Source organism: Poecile atricapillus, chromosome 23 (assembly GCF_030490865.1).
Source record: "Poecile atricapillus isolate bPoeAtr1 chromosome 23, bPoeAtr1.hap1, whole genome shotgun sequence".
NCBI classification, from domain to species: Eukaryota; Metazoa; Chordata; class Aves; order Passeriformes; family Paridae; genus Poecile; species Poecile atricapillus.
The window spans coordinates 2,791,534-2,812,909 of NC_081271.1; the positions used below are offsets into that span (position 1 = coordinate 2,791,534).

Sequence of the window (21,376 nt, forward strand, 5' to 3'; positions counted from 1 at the left end):
GGATGGGATCAAGGAGGAATGGGATCAGGGCAGGGATGGGATCAGGGCGGGGATGGGGTGGGAGCAGGAATGGGATCGGAACTGGGATGGGATCAGGGCAGTGATGGGATCAGGGCAGGGATGGGATCAGGGCAGGGATGGGATCAGGGCAGGGATGGGATCAGGGCAGGGATGGGATCAAGCTGGAACAGGATCAGAGCAGGGGTGGGATCAGGGCAGGGATGGGGTGGGAGCAGGAATGGGATCGGAACTGGGATGGGATCAGAGTGGGAATGGGATCAGGGCAGGATTGGGGTTGGGAGCAGGAATGGGGTCAGAACAAGGATAGGATTAGGGCAGGGATGGGATCGAGCAGGGACAGGATCAGGGCAGGGATGGGATGGGAGCAGGACTGGGATCAGGGCAGGGATGGGATCAGAACAAGGATTGGGATCAGGGCAGGGATGGGATGGGATGGGAGCAGGAATGGGATGGGAGCAGGAATGGGATGGGAGCAGGAATGGGATCAAGGCAGGAATGGGATCAAGGCAGGAATGGGATCAGGGCAGGAATGGGATGGGAGCAGGATGGGATAGACCAGGAACAAGATTGGGGCAGGATGGGAGGGATCAGGGCAGTGATGGGATCAGGGCAGGGATGGGATGGAAGCAGGACTGGGATCAGAGCAGGAATGGGATCAGGGCAGGAATGGGATCAGGGCAGGAATGGGATGGGAGCCGGAATGGGATCAAGGCAGGATGTTTGGAAAACCACCTGGAGCTGGGCAGTTCTGATTTTGGGCACAATCTTGGGTTCCAAGTGTCTTTTTGGCTCCAAAAACCCAAAACAATGAAGTTTGATGCTGCTCATTCATCCCCTATCAAAGAGGAATGAGCACAAGCAGGAAACAGGAGAATCCCCATGGATCAACACCCTTCAATCCCTAAAAGTCCTGAGCCAGCTCCAAGAGGAACAGGTACAGTACCCTTGAGTGGTGAATCCCAATCCCTGGGAAGCTCCCAGAGCTGTTCCTGCTGGGAAAATGTTTCAGTTCTTCTCAATTCCTCCCTCTGCTGCCCCTGGGACACCAATTTCTGTGCCCTGGCTGAAACTGCCACTGGGGCTGCGCCACATTCCAGGATTTTCTGGGAACTGAACTCAGCTGGCAGCTAAATTCCCTCAAAAATGGGATTTTCATGGAGTTCTGCTGTGGAGAAAATTTGGTTTAACCCCCCCCAAAATTAGTTTTATCCCTCAAAAATGGGTTTTAACACCCATAAAAGTGGGTTTTAACACACAAAAATGTGTTTAACCTACATAAAGGGGTTTTAACACCCAAAAAAATGGGGTTTAACACCCAAAAAACCCCTCAGGAATGTCCCTGAGTGCTGTGGCAGCAGAAGGTGGAATTTTTGGAAAGTTTGGAATACAAAATCCCCTTTCTTTAATATTTTTTGGTACAAACGTGGCTGTTTTTCCTCAGGGGAACAGGGTTTGGGGTGAAAAATCAGTGAAAAATGTCATTTCTTGAGGCTGGCACTGGGATGGTGCCACCCTTGGATGTCTCAATTCCTGCAGGGCCACCCTGAAGGGAGGAATGTGAAATCCCAAATTCCACGTGGAGCTGGAAAAGCTACAAAAACAAAAAGTCTGTATCTGAAATCAGCCTGATTTTGTAATTTTTGGGGAAAACAGAGCCTTAGTTGGATTATTTCCAGGCACTTCTCAGCCTACAGTTGCACCTCAGGTGTGGTTTTTTGTCATTTTGGGGCTTGGCTGTTCACATTTCACCTTTTAATTTGAATATTAGATCTGCTGTTTGTTAATCTGGGTTATTTTTATTAAAATAATTGAAAATATTAGGGTTTTTTTTTTTAAAAAAAAAAGAAGTTTTCAGGCAGGGAAATTCTCCAAGTGTTTCTCCTCCTCCCTTTTTGCTCCTTTTGTCTCATCAGATAAACACAAGCTGCCAATCTTTGGGAAAAGCTCCCAAATCCCACTTTTTCCTGGGAAATTAGAACCTCCTGTCCTTGGGCAAAGTGAGCACAGCAAGCAAAAAACTTGGATTATGTCAAAGAAAAATTCCCATTTTCTGCCCAAGATGCTGCTTTTTGAGCCTAAAAGAAATGTCATTTTGAACAAATATCATTTTGGGGGTCATGTTCTGTTATTTTATATTTTTTTTTGGAGATCTGGCAGTTTGCAGCAGTGCTGATAAAAAAAAGTTTTGCTTCTCTAAACGTAGCAGGATCTGGAAGGATTCCTTAGGAATGGCTTGGGGAAGGAATATTTGAAGAAATCAAATTAATCTCAATAAAATGGGAGATCCAAGGGATAGGAAAATGAGCTCAGCCAGGGAAAAGTTGATATTCCTGAAAAAATTGGAAATATTTGTGCTTCATGGATTAATTCAGGAGCAAAACTGGCTCTGGGGAAGAGAGAAAACAAAAATGAGAATGTAAAAATTAAAATTAAAGGTGTCAGAGCCACATCTCCAAGTGACTTGAGCTGAAATTCGCCCTGATAGGGAAGGAATTTATTAAATTTACCTTTCCCAGCACCATGAGGTTCCTGGGATATTCAACTTTTCCTTGGAAGCGACAGCATTTGGCATTTTTGGTGCTGTTTGGTTTCAATTTGGCTGCTGCAGGGTTGGGATGAGCAGAGCCCGAGGTCCCCTCTGTGTTTTGGGGTGTTCTGGATTTTTCTGGATTTTCCTAGGGGTTTTTAATTGGATTTTTCAGCAGTTTTAAATCAGATTTTTCTAGTTTGTTGGTTGGTTTTTTTTCCCCCAGCAATATTCAATCAGATTTTTCTGGGTTTTTCCAGCAGTTCTAAATCAGATTTTTCTAGATTTGTGTTTTTTGTTGTTTTGGGTTTTTTTTTCCCCAGGAATATTAGATCAGATTTTTCTGGATTTTTCAGCAGTTTAAAATCAGATTTTTCTGGATTTTTCAGCAGTTTAAAATCTGATTTTTCAGGATTTTCCAGCCATTTTAAGTCAGAACAGCCTCGAGTTTCTGCTCCAAGCTCATTCCTGATGTCACTGCCAGTGCCAGGCCTGGAGCATCCTCAAGGACAGCAGCAAGTGCCAAGAGAATCCAATCAATTAATTAATTAGGGGCTGTAAATGAAGGGCCTTGAGGGGCCTGAGGCTGATCCTTATGGGTCCCTTCCAGCTCGGGATATTCCCAAATTCCTGACTGTTCCTGGCTATTCCTGACTGTTCCTGACTATTCCTGACTATTCCTGACTGTTCCTGACTGTTCCTGACTATTCCTGACTATTCCTGACTATTCCTGGCTGTTCCTGACTGTTCCTGACTATTCCTGACTATTCCTGGCTATTCCTGGCTATTCCTGGCTATTCCTGACTGTTCCTGACTGTTCCTGACTATTCCTGACTGTTCCTGGCTATTCCTGACTGTTCCTGGCTATTCCTGACTGTTCCTGGCTATTCCTGACTGTTCCTGACTATTCCTGACTGTTCCTGACTATTCCTGACTGTTCCTGACTATTCCTGACTGTTCCTGGCTATTCCTGACTGTTCCTGGCTATTCCTGACTGTTCCTGACTATTCCTGACTGTTCCTGACTATTCCTGACTATTCCTGACTATTCCTGACTGTTCCTGACTGTTCCTGGCTATTCCTGACTGTTCCTGGCTATTCCTGACCCTGACTGTTCCTGACTATTCCTGACTATTCCTGGCTATTCCTGGCTATTCCTGACTGTTCCTGGCTATTCCTGACCCTGACTATTCCTGGCTATTCCTGACTGTTCCTGGCTATTCCTGACCCTGACTATTCCTGGCTATTCCTGACTGTTCCTGACTGTTCCTGGCTATTCCTGACCCTGACTATTCCTGGCTATTCCTGACTGTTCCTGACTATTCCTGACTGTTCCTGACTATTCCTGACTATTCCTGGCTATTCCTGACTGTTCCTGGCTATTCCTGACTGTTCCTGACTATTCCTGACTGTTCCTGACTATTCCTGACTATTCCTGACTATTCCTGACTGTTCCTGACTGTTCCTGGCTATTCCTGGCTATTCCTGGCTATTCCTGACTGTTCCTGACTATTCCTGACTGTTCCTGACTATTCCTGACTATTCCTGACTATTCCTGGCTATTCCTGACTGTTCCTGACTGTTCCTGCCTGTTCCTGGCTCCTCAGCAGTTTGGTTTGTTCCGGATCACGCCCGGATCCGCGGCAGTGAGAGCGGAGCCGAGTCTGGAGTGTCGGGATCCGTTCAGGAGAGGGATGAATTCCCGTTTTCCCAGGATGATCCCGGCTCAGGGCGCGCTCACACGGCTTTGGGCAGAGCGGGCTGGGGTGGGGAGCCCAGGGAGGGGCTCCAGGGCTCCTCCAGGGCTCCTCCAGGGCTCCTCCAGAGCTCCTCCAGGGCTCCTCCAGGGCTCCTCAAGAGCTCCTCCAGAGCTCCTCCAGAGCTCCTCCAGAGCTCCTCCAGGGCTGCTCCAGAGCTCCTCCAGAGCTCCTCCAGGGCTGCTCCAGGGCTCCTCCAGGGCTCCTCAAGAGCTCCTCCAGGGCTCCTCCAGGGCTCCTCCAGGGCTCCTCCAGGGCTCCTCCAGAGCTGCTCCAGGGCTCCTCCAGAGCTCCTCCAGGGCTCCTCCAGGGCTCCTCCAGGGCTCCTCCAGGGCTCCTCCAGGGCTCCTCCAGAGCTCCTCCAGGGCTCCTCCAGAGCTCCTCCAGGGCTCCTCCAGGGCTCCTCCAGAGCTCCTCCAGGGCTCCTCCAGGGCTGCTCCAGGGCTCCTCCAGGGCTGCTCCAGGGCTGCTCCAGGGCTCCTCCAGGGCTGCTCCAGGGCTCCTCCAGGGCTCCTCCAGGGCTCCCCCAGGGCTCCTCCAGAGCTGCTCCAGAGCTCCTCCAGGGCTCCGGCCCCAGCCCCGAGCAGCCCCGCAGTGTCCCAAGCTCTGAGCCCCGGGAAACGGCCAAAGAATGTCAAACCACGGGGCGGCTGCTGCTGCTGCACCGCGGAGCTGGGGTGTAACCTGTGAGTAACTCACAGCAGCTGTGTAACCTGTGAGTAACAACCTGTAACTCACAGCCACTGTGTAACCTGTGAGTAACAGCCACTATGTAACCTGTAACAGCCGCTGTGTAACCTGTAACTCACAGCAGCCACTGTGTAACCTGTGAGTAACTCACAGCCGCTGTGTAACCTGTAACTCACAGCCACTGTGTAACCTGTGACTCAGCCGCTGTGTAACCTGTGAGTTACAGCAGCCACTGTGTAACCTGTGAGTGACTCACAGCCGCTGTGTAACCTGTAACAGCCGCTGTGTAACCTGTAACAGCCACTGTGTAACCTGTGAGTAACTCACAGCAGCCACTGCGTAACCTGTAACAGCCACTGTGTAACCTGTGAGTAACTCACAGCAGCCACTGCATAACCTGTAACAGCCACTGTGTAACCTGTGAGTAACTCACAGCAGCCACTGCGTAACCTGTAACAGCCACTGTGTAACCTGTAACTCAGCAGCCGCTGTGTAACCTGTGAGTGACTCACAGCCGCTGTGTAACCTGTAACAGCCGCTGTGTAACCTGTAACTCACAGCAGCCATTGTGTAACTTGTGAGTAACTCACAGCAGCCACTGTGCAACCTGTGAGTAACTCACAACCTGTAACTCACAGCTGCCACTGTGTAACTTGTAACAGCCACTGTGCAGCTTGCAACTCACAGCAGCCACTGTGTAACCTGTGAGTAATTCACAGCAGCCACTGTGCAGCTTGCAACTCACAGCAGCCACTGTGTACCCTGTGAGTAATTCACAGCAGCTGCTGTGCAGCTTGCAACTCACAGCAGCCACTGTGTAACTTGTGAGTAACTCACAGCCACTGTGCAACCTGTGAGTAACTCCCGAGCTGTGAGTACCCAGGGCACCCAAAGCTATGCAACACCCAAAGGCTCCTCCTCCCACCACAGCCATCATTCCTTCACCTGTCCCAGCTCTCCACAGACTTTTCCCAGGAAACTCCGAGCTTGGGGTTTCATCCCAGTCTGGATTTTCCCTGGATGATGGATCCCAGGGCCGGCTCCCTCTGGCTCTCGGGTGTGAAATAGAAATCATGTTTTTATTTTATTTTTTTTTTTTTTTTGGTAAATCTTTACTCTTTTTACACCTTGTTTTTGTAAGCTGAAGTTTCTTATTAAAAAAAAAATAAAAACAAAGAGAAAAAATAAAGAAATCCCAGTGGGTTGTTATTCCATAAATTTTAATAAACATCTGGGGGTGGGGGGTACAGCAGGAAATTCCGTGCACATCCTCGAGGAAACAATTCCTGAAGGGATGAATCAACGGGAAACCAAATCCTCCGTCAGTATTGAACCTTTTGTCCTGCTCCAGGCAGGACAGGTGGGATCAGAGCAGCTCCAGGTGGGATCAGAGCAGCTCCAGGGGGATCAGAGCAGCTCCAGGTGGGATCAGAGCAGCTCCAGGGGGATCAGAGCAGCTCCAGGTGGGATCAGAGCAGCTCCAGGTGGGATCAGAACAGCTCCAGGTGGGATCAGAGCAGCTCCAGGGGGATCAGAGCAGCTCCAGGTGGGATCAGAGCAGCTCCAGGGGGATCAGAGCAGCTCCAGATGGGATCAGAGCAGCTCCAGGGGGATCAGAGCAGCTCCGGGTGGGATCAGAGCAGCTCCGGGTGGGATCAGAGCAGCTCCGGGTGGGATCAGAGCAGCTCCAGGGGGATCAGAGCACTCTGGGTGGGATCAGAGCAGTTCTGGGTGGGATCAGAGCAGTTCTGGGTGGGATCAGAGCAGCTCCAGGTGGGATCAGAGCAGCTCCAGGGGGATCAGAGCAGTTCTGGGTGGGATCAGAGCAGCTCCAGGTGGGATCAGAGCAGTTCTGGGTGGGATCAGAGCAGCTCCAGGTGGGATCAGAGCAGCTCCAGGTGGGATCAGAGCAGCTCCAGGTGGGATCAGAGCAGCCCCACGGCTCCAGTCCTGGTGGGAGGGTGAGCTCTGCTCCCAGCAGCTCCAGCTCCTTCCTGGGATAGGGATTCAGCAGGGTCAGGGGAGCTGGTTCTGCTTTAATCTGTGTAAAGAGGGGCTTCTGTGGGGTGTGGGGCCCCTGGGGTGTGCTCAGCCCCGATTTGTGTCACCTCACGTGGTGACAGCGCTGTCCTGCGGGCTCAGGGTGAGTCTGAGGCCTCAGAGGGCAGCGACACCACCCAAGGGAGGGCTGGATTTGGGAGATTTAGGATGGATATTGGGAAAGGTTCCTCCTCCAGAGGGGTTTGGGGCACATTCCCAGAGCTGCAAGAGTGTTTGGACACCTCTCCAGGGATGCCCAGGGTGGGATTTTGGGGTCTGTGCATGGCCAGGAGCTGGATTTGATCCCTGTGGGTCTCCTCCAGCTCAGGATATTCCGTGATCCCACCCCCCCGGAGCGCTCCCCGAGGACTGACCGCTGCTACGGGACGGGCTGCGGGGCCATCAGGTCGATGTCCGTCAGGTTCCGGGCGACCCAGACCCCCGCGGCGAACAGCCCCAGGTTCACCAGCAGGTTCCTGGAACAGGAAAATCCCTCAACCACTGAGGCTGGAAATGACTTCAGCCCATCCAAGCTGTGCCCCGTGCCCACCCTGAGCCCTGAGTGCCACCTCCAGCTGCCACCTCCAGGGACGGGGACTCCAAACCTCCCTGGGCACTTCCAAGGCCTGGCCGCCCTTTCCATGAGGAAATTCCTGCTGCTGTCCAAGCTGAGCCTCCCCTGGCCCAGCCTGAGGCCGTTCCCTCTCCTCCTGTCCCTGTTCCCTGCGATAACATCCCAAATCCCCCCCGGCTGTCCCCTCCTGGCAGGGACTTGTGCAGAGCCAGGAATTCCCCCTGAGCCTCCTTTTCTCCAGCCTGAGCCTTCCCAGCTCCCTCAGGATTCTCCAAACCCTTCCCAGCTCCCTCAGGATTCTCCAAACCCTTCCCAGCTCCCTCAGGATTCTCCAAACCCTTCCTACATCACTCAGGATTCTCCAAACCCTTCCCAGCTCCCTCAGGATTCTCCAAACCCTTCCCAGCTCCCTCAGGATTCTCCAAACCCTTCCCAGCTCCCTCAGGATTCTCCAAACCCTTCCCCAGTTCCCTCAGGATTCTCCAAACCCTTCCCAGCTCCCTCAGGATTCTCCAAACCCTTCCCAGCTCCCTCAGGATTCTCCAAACCCTTCCCAGCTCCCTTCCCTTCCCTGGACACGCTCCAGACCCAAAATGTCCTCCCTAGACTGAGAAGCCAGAACTGGACACAGGGACCGAGGTCGCTCCCAGCTCTGAGGGACAATCCCTGCCCTGCCCCGGACACAGCCGGGGACAGACACCGGGCCCCGGATCCCGATCCCAGCTCCGACCGCCATTCCGGTCCCGGCCTCGATCCCGACCCTCATCCCGATCCCGATCCTAATCCCGGTGGCGGTCCGGACCTGCGGAAGTCGTTGCGGTCGGTGGCGAAGCGGAAGGCGCTCCGCAGCCAGGCGCCGATGCCCCGCGGTGGAACCGCGGCCGCTCCCGCTGCCCCCGCCGCTCCCACCGCCGCCATTGCTGCCGCCCGCCCGCGCCGCGCGATGACGTCACGCCGCAAGTGACGTCACCGCCGGCGCGCGGAGCGCCACGTGCGAGAGGGGATCGGGATCGGGATCGGGATCGGGATGGGGATCGGGATTGGGATGGGGATCGGGATCGGGATCGGGATCGGGATCGGGATCGGGATGGGGATCGGGATGGGGATGGGGATCGGGATGGGGATCGGGATTGGGATCGGGATCGGGATCGGGATGGGGATCGGGATTGGGATCGGGATCGGGATTGGGATTGGGATCGGGATCAAGACCGGGACTGGGATTGTGATTGGGATCGGGACTGGGACCGGGGTCGGGATTGGGATCGGGATCGGGATTGGGATGGGGATCGGGATAGGGATTGGGATGGGGATCGGGATGGGGATCGGGATCGGGATCGGGATCGGGATTGGGATCGGGATCGGGATTGGGATTGGGATCGGGATCAAGACCGGGACTGGGATTGTGATTGGGATCGGGACTGGGACCGGGATCGGGATTGGGATTTGTTATGAATGCACTCAAGAGAGTGATATGATTCAATCAAAGAAAATTTTATTAATTACAGCAAGCAAGCAATAAGCAAAAATAAGCAAAAAATCAGCGCTGGGCGACAGGGGAGTCCCCGCTCCGCCGCTGCCGCGCTTCCAATTTCCGTGTTCCCCCTTTTCAGTGGTTCGGCTCCCGGGTTCCGTGTCCTTCCTCGGGTGTCTCTGTGCATGTGTCTCCAGTTTTTAGGGGGTCGTGTTCTCCCTTCTGGTGGTCGCGGGATGAAGATCAAGAGTCTTCCTCAGTCCTATCCCTTTGACCTTCCTTCACTGTTTCCTTTTAAGGCTTATCTTGGTAACGTCCTGGAATGATGATAACAAGCGTCAGCAGCAGCCTTCACCCTCATCCTGATTCCACAAAGCACAGTTCTGCAAAGCATCGAATCTGCGTGTTTAGGCGAACAAAAGGGTCTCTGTTTATCACAGGATTGGGATTGGGACCGGGATCGGGATTGGGATCAGGATCGGGATTGGGGTCGGGATCGGGATCGGGATTGGGATCAGGGTCTTGATCAGGACCGGGATTGGGATCGGGACTGGGATTGGGATTAGGGTCAGGACCGGGATTGGGGCCGGGGTCCGGGTCGGGATCAGGATTGGGATAGGGAAAATACTGGGACTGGCATGGGGATCGAGACCGGGATTGGGATCGGGATTGGGATCTGGATGGGGACCGGGATCGGGGCCGGGATTTGGGGTTCCTGGGAGCAGCCGGCTCCTCGGGAATCGCCGTGGGAAGCTTTGGGATCGGGGGAGGTTCCCAGGAGCAGCCAGGGAACTGCAGCAGTTTCACTCGAGAATCAAATATCTGGATTTCGAGAAAAAGAACAGAGACACAAAGGGGAAAAGGGGGGTTATGTTAAAGGAGTTTTAGGAATTGGGGTTTGGGGAAGTTTGTACCTCTCAATACCTCAGCCCATGGGAAAAGAGAGAGGAAAATGAGGATAAAAAGGAGGCTGGATCCCCTAAAAGTTTGAGAAGCCCCAAGGGAAATGCCCCATGGCCTTTCCCTTCACTTCAATAAAGTTACAGAACTCCTCTGCCTCCTTTTTGGACATAAACCTCTGTTTGTGGTGTTGTGAATGAAATAAGACAAATAGCTCTGTTGAATTAACAGCAATTTAATTAAAAATTAATACAACTCAGTGAAAGAATACAATTTAGTGAATTGAATATCGATTTGATATAAATGAACACAAGTTAGTAAAAAAAAAAATACAATTTATATATATGTCTGTAATTTGCTAGTAATTAATTATGATTAAAACATAAGCAAAACTGACTGGGGTGTAAAGAGGGCTTCTCACCCTGCCTCACATACAAAACAAAGCAATTCAAACTGAGTTTACATACTGTATATATAAATATATATACTATATTTATATACTATATGCTTATACATATTCATTGATGTTTGCTCTAAGTTTCCTCCCACTTTCAGTTCTTAAATTCCCCGTCACTAATTCACAGTGCACGCCTCACTTGTTGCTAGGGGGTCTTCATTCTTCTTCTGGTGGTCTTTGGATGAAGGCTCACACTCATCCTCGCTGTCCTCTGGGTAACCTCACAGGTTGTGCTAAATGTTGTGTGAGTATTGTGTTCCACTAATTAGCTTTGCATTCCATAAATGAATAAATTCAAAAATAAAACCATAATTTCAGGCCCTGTGCTTGAAGTCCTTCCAACTTTGTCCATCTCAAGGTCATTTCTTATCTTAAAAGCTACATCCTGTATTTTTATCTATTTTTAACATGGAACATCTGCAAAGGGCTGCATCTGCCCTGTAACACCAATTCCCTTTATTGCTTTTTAATAATAACTTTCCAAATAGTTACAACTCGGTCATCACAAATCATCTCCATTTGTCACAGGATTGATTCTCCTGACACTTCTGGGGTTGCAGGTTTTAAACACAGCACTCCTGACATTCCTGTACTTTATACTCCACGATTTTCTCTCTCTCATTTACTCTCTGGATTATCAGAATATTTACAACGATGGGAGCAGATCCTTGTCCTGCAGCTTTTGTGTTCTCCTGTGCCTGGGAAAAGCAGCTCATGGCACAGAGCTGCTGCAGGAGGAGGCTCAGGTGGAGCCCCAAACCCGAGAGTTTCACATTTTTGGGGTGCTTGGTCCATGCCATGGGCATGGGGGGGTTGTTAAAATCAGCTGTTTAATAATTGGCTTTTGCTACAATGCATTTGTTAGTGCAAGTCATTGGAGTTGCCTGTAAATAATTTCAATTGTGGTATTTACAATAATGAATTGTAAGTGTTTTTAGATCCAGTCCAAGACTGCAGTGGGGTTTGTGGGAAGCTGGGCTGTCACAAGAGATGCATCACAGGAAAGGGCTGCTCCTGCAAAACCCAAAGCAGCAAAGGCAGAAACGATAAAAGGAGGAAACCGGGTGAGAGGGGCCTCAGAAAAGCACCCCAGAGTGCCTCCCTGACAGATCTCAGACACTGCAGCTGCGGCAAAACCGGGGCAGAGTTGTGGCAAAGAGCTCTGAAAATTGGCAGAGTCATTTGGGGAAGTAATGCAGACACAACAAAAAAAAATATTTAACATTGTCCATCAGAACCCCATTTAAACTCCTTACGTGCATCTTGAAGCCATAAAATAGATAGCCTTCGAGAAATAATGGGTTAAAACATAGAATATGAAGGGAACATCTGGAAGTAATAAACACAACGACAGGAGGGAAAGAGAAGGATAAAAAAATCACCGGACTAAGCGTAATTTAAGCCGAAGCTAAAGCATGCCTAATGTCAATATGATAAGTTGGCCCTAGGAGGTTGGGAACTCGGCCAACTACACCGGGAAAGGACCAAATTTGGAAAGAAGTTCAAAAGTTTAAGGAGGAAGACTCCTCGGAGACCCTCGCCCACGATGAAGGCCGACCGGAACGACCCCCGAAAAGATCCTCAAAACAGAAGTTTCCGCCCACGCCCCGCCTACGGCACGCCCCATATGAATATGCATGGCTATGATGTAATCCCAAACCTAAAACTGTATAAAAGGCACGCTTTTGTTGTAAGACTTTGGAAAACTCCCTTTAGAGATTTCCCCAACATGCACGTTGCTAATAAAATACCTCCTGTCTATCTGACTTAAACTGCGTCTCTTAGACAGTTATTTATCGCCTTTTGGGGCAAAATTCGGCATCAGTTCTGGCGACCCAGATGGGACGAAACAGGAGACTCAGACTTTGAGGGGTTCCCTCCGAGGAGCCGGTCCGGGGCCGGGACCCTCTGGGGCCCCTGACGGATTTTTGTCAGAAGAGACTCCCCTCCCGGACCAGCGCTCTTCGGCAGAGGAAGGATTCCCTGCATCTCCTGCTCCAATTAAGAGGTATTTTTAATTGTTTATTGGTTTTGGTTTAAAGCGCTTTATTGGGACACGGGGGTCAGACGTGACCACCGAAGGGTAAACCAGGGGACGCCCTGGTAAAAATCCCTAATTGGTACCATTTGTGTTCGATATCTCGGACATCATAGGTTTTGGTACTATTGGTGTTTGTCCCTAATTGGTACCATTTGTGTTCGATATCTCGGACATCATAGGTTTTGGTACCATTGGTGTTTGTCCCTAATTGGTACCATTTGTGTTCGATATCTCGAACATCATAGGTTTTGGTACCATTGGTGTTTGTATGTGTTTTGTGTGTTCGTTTTATGTGTTTGTTGCAAAGTTTTATAGGAGACATCTTGTCACTCTTTATGTAATAGATTGAAACGCGCATTGTGCTGTCTACGTGCCTTGAATTCGGGAAGCCGGTACCTCACAGTTTGTGGGCGACTCTTTTGTGACCAAACCTGGTAAAACAATTTTATTTTATAAGTGTGTGTTGTATGTGAGGGTGAGTGAGACGCAGCGTAGCTGCGAAGCGAGAGGGAGTCCTGCTCCGCATTTCCTGTTCTTCGCGAGAAGCCAGGTCGGAAACGGACGAAGCGATTGAGACTGTGTGCATGAAGTGTTAAAATATATCAGCATATCGTGGTTGCGAGAGAGGGACTGTTTCGGTTAACAGAAAACGCAGATACAGGGGATAGTCATGGGGGGTCAACAGAGTAAGGACGTAAATATGAAAACCCCCTTAGGGTGCATCCTAAAGCATTGGAAGGACTTGGGAGGGATTCCGGGAGGAAACATAAGTAAAAAGACACTTCTCAAATATTGTACGCAGTGGTGGCCATTGTATAAGTTAGATGATAATGAGAAATGGCCGCCCGAGGGAACAATTAAATATAATACCATTTTACAACTAATGCTTTTCCTCCGCCGGCTCAATAAGTGGGATGAGGTGATGTATGCAGACATGTTTTTCACCTTAAGGAATAAACCTGAGTGGCAAAAAGAGTGCGGAATTAATGTAGCCCCTCAGGATCCTCTAGTACTAGCCCTGGAAAAAGATAAGAAAGGTTCAAAGCCCAAAGAACGCTGCTGCGATGCATGTAGCATTGGGCAACAATGCCTTAAGTTAACGAGAAGGGACAGTGGAAAGGAGAGCGAAATAAGCCTGTGAGAATACCATCCATTTGCCCCAGGACGAGAAGGACCCCTCCCCAGGCCAAAAGAGGAACAAGGGGATCTTACCCCATTAAAGGAACTAGAACGATGGTGGAGATCTAAGTTTGGGCACAGCCCCCAGAGGATAGACAACAGTTGGGAGGAGGGCGGCCCATTAAAATCAGGGATTGACGAGAGGAAAAACAACCCTCAGGGACTAGATAGTCCACAGGGGTCAGGGAGCTACATGAATGCTGACAGCCCACCCACACTGGAGGTTGAGGGGGAGGAAGGCAGTGGGTCAGGAGCAGAGAGCCGAAGGGAGGCACGTAGCATACCCGAGCTCAGTCCATATGGAGATAGCAACACCTCCAGAAATGGAGGCGTCTGTAGAATGGAAACCAGTGCACCAAGGACTGGGGATAAAAGCAATTCACCGGGAGGCGACGTCCCTAAATTGAGATACAGCAAGAAGAATGATAATGAGACATGCGAAAGGGAGGCAGAGAGTAACTCACAGAAACTGAACATAGTAATTCAGATAGAGGATAAGAGAAGTGGAGGGGGAGCAGAGGATGAGAGGAACCGCAGCCCGGGACAGGATAAGAGCTGGCAGATACAAAAGAGGCGACAGACGCAGGATGAGAATCGGATGGATTGTGTGATAGAGATAGGAGAGGAAAATGAAGAGCAGGAAGGGGGAAAGAAGAAAGAGAAGAGAAAGAATAGGGAAGGCATTGAGGCACAGGAAGAAGATCCCGGGGAGGGGACCAGTCACTCGTATTACACCAGATCTGTGGCACGGGGGGAAGCAAAGCAAGGGGAGAAAGGGAATCACACGATAGCTCCTCTCCGACAAGTTATGCCAATAGTAGGGGAAAAGACTAGAGTAAAGGTGCCATTCTCGACGAGTGATTTGAACAATTGGAGGGATGAGGCAAGGAACTTCAGGAGAAATCCAGAGGGAGTAGCAAAGAGGTTTGAACTAATGGCAAAGAACTTAGATATTGATTGGGAGGATATAGAAGTGATGTTGTCAGAGTTGACAGATACGGAAAGGGAACTCGTATTGGAAACGGGGAGACGACATGCCCAACTATTATCGGGGAGACTAGAAGATAATTTTCCCAGCAGTAAACCAGAGTGGGACCCGGGCAACGCGGAACACTATCAACGGCTAGTGCAGTATAGAAAATTGATAGCGATGGGCTTGCGTAATGCGATCCCTAAGGCTGTCAATTGGTCGATGCTGTATGATGTCAGACAGGGAAAGGATGAGACCCCGTCAGAATTTCTGGATAGGCTTAGGGCAGCAATGAGACAATACACACCCCTGGACCCAGCAACAGAGGAAGGGAAACAGCATTTGTTAGGGTTAATGATGGGACAGAGTAACCCAGACATCAGGAAGAAATTACAAAAGCTCGAGCACCCGGCAAATAAAAACCTAGAGACACTGCTGAATGAGGCGTGGAAAGTATACAATAATAGAGAAGTTGAGGAGAAGAAAAAGGAGGACAGGAGGATAGCTCGAGTAGTGGCTGTAGCAGTGGCAGCTCAGAAGACAGGCTACTCGGAACCAGGGGAAGAGGTAGAGACAACCCAGTAGGAAGGGGAAGGAGGCTCCAGCCCCATTCAAACGGGGTAGGGCCGAATCAATGTGCGTACTGCCTGCAGACGGGACACTGGAAGCGAGAATGCCCCCAGCTAAGGGAAAGGCTAATGGCCACCACTACTACCACGCCTCAGGATAGTGAATGAAGGGGACCGGTGGGCCGTACCCTAGCAGACCCACTGGTTAAGATAGAGCTAGGGGAGGGTAAAAAGGAATTAGACTTTTTGATTGATACGGGAGCAACCTTTTCGGTTTTAAATCAAGAATTTGTACCTAAAAGTGATGAATTTGTGCAAGTTGTGGGAGCAACAGGCCAACCAGAAAAGGCTTACTTTTTGAAACCCATTAAATACAAAATTGGGAAGCAAATGGGAATTCATCAGTTCCTGTATTTACCAAATTCACCAAAACCCCTACTAGGGAGAGACTTATTGGAGAACTTGGGGGCCATAATAAAGTTTAACAAAGACCAATTGGAGTTTCAAGTGAATGAAGAACAACTGATTACAGCTCTAAGCCTAACGATCAGTTGTGTAGAGCCTAAACCTGAAAGCCACAATTTCGAGCAAATCCTGAGCAAGACGTACCCATTGGTGTGGGCTACTGATATACCTGGAAAATCAAAGCAAACAGCACCGATTGTCGTTGAACTTAAAGCTGGGACAAAACCGGTGAGAAAGAAACAGTACCCTCTGAGGATAGAAGATAGGAAAGGGATTGAGCCCACAATCAGGAGGTTTATGGAACTGGGGTTATTGGTAGAATGCGAATCAGATTTTAATACACCAATCCTGCCAGCCAAGAAACCTAATGGAACCTATAGGTTAGTCCAGGATCTGAGAGCAGTAAATGAAATAACTAAGGCATTGCATCCGGTAGTTGCTAACCCATACACGCTTTTGACCAGACTGAAGGAGAATTTGGCCTGGTTCACCGTATTAGATTTAAAAGACGCGTTCTTTTGCCTCCCCTTAGCTCTCGAGAGTCAAAAGATTTTTGCCTTTGAGTGGGAATCTGTAGATAGTGGAAGAAAGACCCAACTCACCTGGACAGTGTTGCCCCAAGGGTGGTGCAATTCCCCTACGATTTTTGGGAATCAGTTAGCCAAGGAACTAGAACAGTGGGAAAGGCCGCTGGGAGATGGCACCCTTCTGCAGTACGTAGACGACCTCCTAATAGCAACAGTGACAGAGGAAGAATGCATTGAATGGACCATTTCCTTGCTGAATTTCCTGGGTTTAAGTGGATATCGAGTCTCTCGACAGAAAGCACAGCTGGTACAGACACAAGTGGTGTACCTGGGATACGAAGTCTCCAGAGGACAGCGATCCCTGGGAGCAGCTAGGAAAGAGGCCATCTGCCAGATGCCCAAACCAGAGACGGTGAGAGATCTGCGCGCCTTTTTGGGGATGACAGGTTGGTGTCGGCTATGGATCTACCAGTACGGGATACTCGCTAAACCACTGTATGATTTGTTGAAGGAGGCTAAGAACATCCTAGTTTGGACTCCCGAGGCAGAAGAAGCCTTCAAGAAGCTGAAGATGGAACTAATGAGAGCACCAGCCTTAGGTCTCCCAGATGTATCAAAACCATTCTGGCTGTTCTCCCACGAACGACAAGGGATGGCCTTAGGAGTCCTAGCACAGCAGCTGGGACCGCACAAGAGAGCTGTGGCCTACTTCTCTAAGCGATTGGATGAAGTAAGCAAAGGATGGCCAGGCTGTCTGAGGGCAGTGGCCGCAGTGATAATTAACATAGAAGAGGCCAGGAAGCTCACGCTGGGCCAAAAGGTGACTGTACTAGTATCCCACACCGTGTCAGCTGTGCTGGAACAGAAAGGCAACCATTGGTTGTCGCCTTCCAGATTCCTAAAATACCAGGCCGTTCTGGCTGAATCAGATGACGTAACCATTCAGGTAACTAACATTGTGAACCCAGCTTCATTTCTAGAAGGAAGAGCCCCGGCAGAACCCATCGAACACAACTGCCTGGAAACAATTGAAGCTGTCTATTCCAGTCGCCCGGACCTCAAAGAAGAGCCGTTCGAAGATGCGGACAACTGGTTCTCAGATGGCAGCAGCTTCGTGAAGCAAGGAGTAAGAATGGCTGGTTATGCGGTCACTACTACAGAAAGGGTAATTGAGTCGAACCCCTTACCCACAGGAACTTCAGCCCAGAAGGCAGAACTGATAGCTCTGACTCGAGCTCTGGAATTGGCAGAGAACATGCAAATCAATATATGGACAGACTCTAAATATGCCTTTTCTGTTGTACATGCTCATGGAGCCATCTGGAAAGAAAGAGGACTGTTGACTACACAAGGAAAAACAGTCAAACATGCAGAGGAGGTTCTGCGATTGCTAGAGGCGGTCCAACTCCCAGCTCAAGTGGCCATAATGCATTGTAAGGGACATCTGAAAGGCAATACTATTCCAGAAATAGGAAATAGAAAGGCAGATACAGAGGCCAAATTGGCTGCCACAAAGTCTAGGGAAGTGGGAATAACGGCCCTAATACCAGGAGACCTGGATATCAGTATCAAGCCAGATTACCAGGAATCAGACCATAGATGGATTCAAAGAAATAAGGGCAAAATATTAGAAAATGGTTGGGGTCAATTGGAAACAGGACAGTTAGTAGTACCAGGAAATGTGATGTGGCAGTTTGTAAAAGCAGAACATGAGAAGGCCCATTGGGGTTTGGATCCGCTTTACCAATATTTGCAAACCAGGATAGCAGGACCGAAATTATTTACTACTATAAAGCACGTAACATCCCAGTGCGAACGGTGCCTGAGAAATAACCCGAATACGGGAACCAAGATACACCAAGGAGCCATAAGTCGAGGTAAATTCCCAGGTGAAGTATGGCAAATTGATTTTTCTGAGCTCCCAAGAAAAGGGGGGCTCCGATATTTGTTGGTATTAACTGATACATTTTCTGGGTGGCCTGAAGCATTCCCTTGCAGGACAAACAAGGAAAGAGAAGTGACCAAAATACTGTTGAGTGAAATCATTCCGCGGTTTGGGGTACCGAAGAGTATTTCCTCGGATAGGGGTACACACTTCTGTGCGAAAGTGGTGAGAGCAATAAGCAAAGCATTACAAATCAAATGGCAATTACATACACCTTATCATCCACAGGCCAGTGGACAAGTAGAAAAAATGAATCATCTTATTAAGCAGCAAATTGCCAAAATATGCCAAGAGACTAATTTGCAATGGTATCAAGCCTTGCCTATTGCTCTGCTGAGGCTGAGAGTCAAACCAAGGTCAAAAGAGAAGCTAAGCCCATTCGAAATCCTGTATGGTAGACCTTATGCTATGCAAGTTGTAAACGGGGATGCCATAGGCCAAATCGGTAACCAGTACATTTATGATTATGTAATTACAGTAGGGAAACAATTGGATAAGAATGCTACCGTGGTAATAGAGCACCAACCTAAACAACCTGATTGTAAATCGCATCCGTTTAACCCCGGTGATTGGGTGTATGTTAAGAATCTTTTAGGAAAACCCCTACAAGAGAAGTGGGAAGGACCTTTCCAAGTGCTGCTGACTATATTTTTATGTGGTGGAAGCTAAGGATCATAATGAAAAGGACCCAAATGGTTTGGGCTATGGTACGAGCGCATCAGCGCTCTTAGGATCAGACATCAGCACTCTTAGGATCAGACCTTGACGAAAGAATTTGTAAGTCATAAGAAAAGGGGGGAATGAAGCCATAAAATAGATAGCCTTCGAGAAATAATGGGTTAAAACATAGAATATGAAGGGAACACCTGGAAGCAATAAACACAACGACAGGAGGGAAAGAGAAGGATGAAAAATCACCGGACAAAGCGTAATTCAAGCTGAAGCTAAAGCATGCCTAATGTCAATATGACAAGTTGGCCCTAGGAGCTTAGGAACTCGGCCAACTACACCGGGAAAGGACCAAATTTGGAAAGAAGTTCAAAAGTTTAAGGAGGAAGACTCCTCGGAGACCCTCGCCCACGATGAAGGCCGACCGGAACGACCCCCGAAAAGATCCTCAAAATAGAAGTTTCCGCCCACGCCCCGCCTACGGCACGCCCCATATGAATATGCATGGTATGATGTAATCCCAAACCTAAAACTGTATAAAAGGCACGCTTTTGCTGTAAGACTTTGGAAAACTCCCTTTAGAGATTTCCCCAACGTGCACGTTGCTAATAAAATACCTCCTGTCTATCTGACTTAAACTGAGTCTCTTAGACAGTTATTCATCGCCCTTTTGGGGCAAAATTCGGCATCATCTGAATTTTCCTAGCTAATACCTCCTCTTTAGCAAGTGTCTTACGGGTTTCTTACTGCTTCTTTATATTCTTTTTCATTTGTTTTCATGATTCATTCTCTGAAAGTGGAATAAAACCCCTCCACATCTTTAATTTATTTTAAAGGACTGCCTGATAAAGAAGTGGCTCTTCCTTTTGCTTTATTGATTTGTCCCTGATCATCCCTTTTACCAATTTTCAGGAGTGGGTTTGGTTCCTCACAGAGTCTTTAAGGATCCTTTGTGGCATGAGGACTGTGGTTATAATGAGGTTTATTACTATTATTACATAAATTTTACCAATAAAAATATAAATACAATTTTTAGATATGTATTATATATAATATATAAAATATAATATATTATTTATATATTTTATCTATATATAATATATTATTTAGAATATAATATACATTATTTTTATTATATTTATATATTATATTATATTATATTATATTATATTATATTATATTATATTATATTATATTATATTATATTATATTATATTATATTATATTATATTATATTATATTAATTATATATTATATAGAATTTATTATATATATTATTTATATTATCTATATAATATATTATATATGGTATATTATATATTATTTATATTATATATTTTATACATATAATATACTATCTATATTATATTATATATAATTTAGTTATAATATAATTTAATTAATATTCATATTATATATTAATTAGATATATTTAGTTATATATAATTAATACAATGTAATTTATATTATATATAATATAGATTGATGCCGAATTTTGCCCCAAAAGGCGATAAAATAACTGTCTAAGAGACTCAGTTTAAGTCAGATAGACAGGAGGTATTTTATTAGCAACGTGCACGTTGGGGAAATCCCTAAAGGGATTTTTCCAAAGTCTTACAGCAAAAGCGTGCTTTTTATACAGTTTTAGGTTTGGGATTACATCATACCATGCATATTCATATGGGGCGTGCCGTAGGCGGAGCGTGGGCGGAAACTTCTGTTTTGAGGATCTTTTCGGGGGTCGTTCCGGTCGGCCTTCATCGTGGGCGAGGGTCTCTGAGGAGTCTTCCTCTTTAAACTTTTGAACTTCTCTCCAAATTTGGTCCATTCCCGGTGTAGTTGGCCGAGTTCCTAAGCTTTGGCCAGGCTCCTAGGGTCAACTTGACATATTGGCATTAGACATGCTTTAGCTTTGGCTCGAAGTATGCTTTGTCCGGTGGTTTTCATCCTTATCTTCCTCTCCTGTCATTGTGTTCCTAGTCCTAGCCAATTTATTGCTCCGGATGTTTCCTATATGCTTCACATTCTATGTTTTAACCCATTATTTCTCGAAGGCTATCTATTTTATGGCTTCAAGATAATATAATATTATATATAATATATATCTTTTTAATATATAATTTATATTTCACATAAATTTTAACTATAAAAGTAACTCATTCTTGCACAGAATTTCTGGAATGCTGCTGGACCCTGTTCCCAAATCCCATCCAGCTAATTGATTTACGGCAATTAGGGGCTCTCATTAAGGGACCATCTGGAGATGCGGGGAGCATCCCTGGGGTCTGTCCGGAGTTTCCCGAGGGTTTTTCTCCTCTTGTCTGTGTTTTCCCGTTCTCTCCATGCCCTGGTGACATTTGGGATGACTTTTGTGCACATTTGGGATGAGCGGTGCCTCCCTCCCTCCCTCCTCCCCCGCTCCGGGAGGGACTCCCGGGCTGTTCTCACCTCCTTGCGATGCAGGAATTGGCACGGCCGGACCAGTTCAGACCAGTTTGTTATCGGAGCGTGGCAGCCGCCCCCAGCGCAGCCGGGGATGTTCCCGGCCCGGGGAATGGGAAAGGCGCAGGGGGCA

The 21,376-nt window shown here is 48.1% G+C and overlaps 1 protein-coding gene and 2 long non-coding RNA genes across 6 annotated transcripts; 1 reads left to right on the forward strand and 2 right to left on the reverse strand.

The window, feature by feature from the left end:
* Nucleotides 1-4,884: 4,884 nt before the first annotated feature.
* LOC131587834 (uncharacterized) lies at nucleotides 4,885-5,858 on the reverse strand. The gene is made up of 3 exons (XR_009279442.1): nucleotides 5,817-5,858; nucleotides 5,286-5,696; nucleotides 4,885-5,017 (listed from the first exon to the last, which is right to left on the reverse strand). It is a non-coding gene; the product is annotated as an uncharacterized LOC131587834 (long non-coding RNA).
* A 335-nt stretch (nucleotides 5,859-6,193) lies between these two features.
* Nucleotides 6,194-8,565, reverse strand: TOMM6 (translocase of outer mitochondrial membrane 6). 4 transcript variants are annotated; one of them, XR_009279439.1, is made up of 5 exons: nucleotides 8,411-8,565; nucleotides 7,409-7,510; nucleotides 6,916-6,988; nucleotides 6,700-6,789; nucleotides 6,194-6,637 (listed from the first exon to the last, which is right to left on the reverse strand). XR_009279439.1 is itself a non-coding variant. In XM_058856109.1 (3 exons), the coding sequence occupies exons 1-2, from the start codon at nucleotides 8,524-8,526 to the stop codon at nucleotides 7,414-7,416; spliced, it is 213 nt and encodes a 70-aa protein (XP_058712092.1). In that variant the 5' UTR covers nucleotides 8,527-8,565; the 3' UTR covers nucleotides 6,821-7,035; nucleotides 7,409-7,413. The 4 variants fall into 4 exon arrangements, 2 of the variants coding, with proteins under 2 accessions (XP_058712092.1, XP_058712090.1); XR_009279440.1 differs by lacking the exon at nucleotides 6,700-6,789 and having other exon boundaries at nucleotides 6,194-6,562; XM_058856109.1 differs by lacking the exons at nucleotides 6,194-6,637; nucleotides 6,700-6,789 and having other exon boundaries at nucleotides 6,821-7,035.
* Nucleotides 6,479-6,817, forward strand: LOC131587833 (uncharacterized). The gene is made up of 3 exons (XR_009279441.1): nucleotides 6,479-6,540; nucleotides 6,603-6,643; nucleotides 6,768-6,817. It is a non-coding gene; the product is annotated as an uncharacterized LOC131587833 (long non-coding RNA).
* Nucleotides 8,566-21,376: the final 12,811 nt, after the last annotated feature.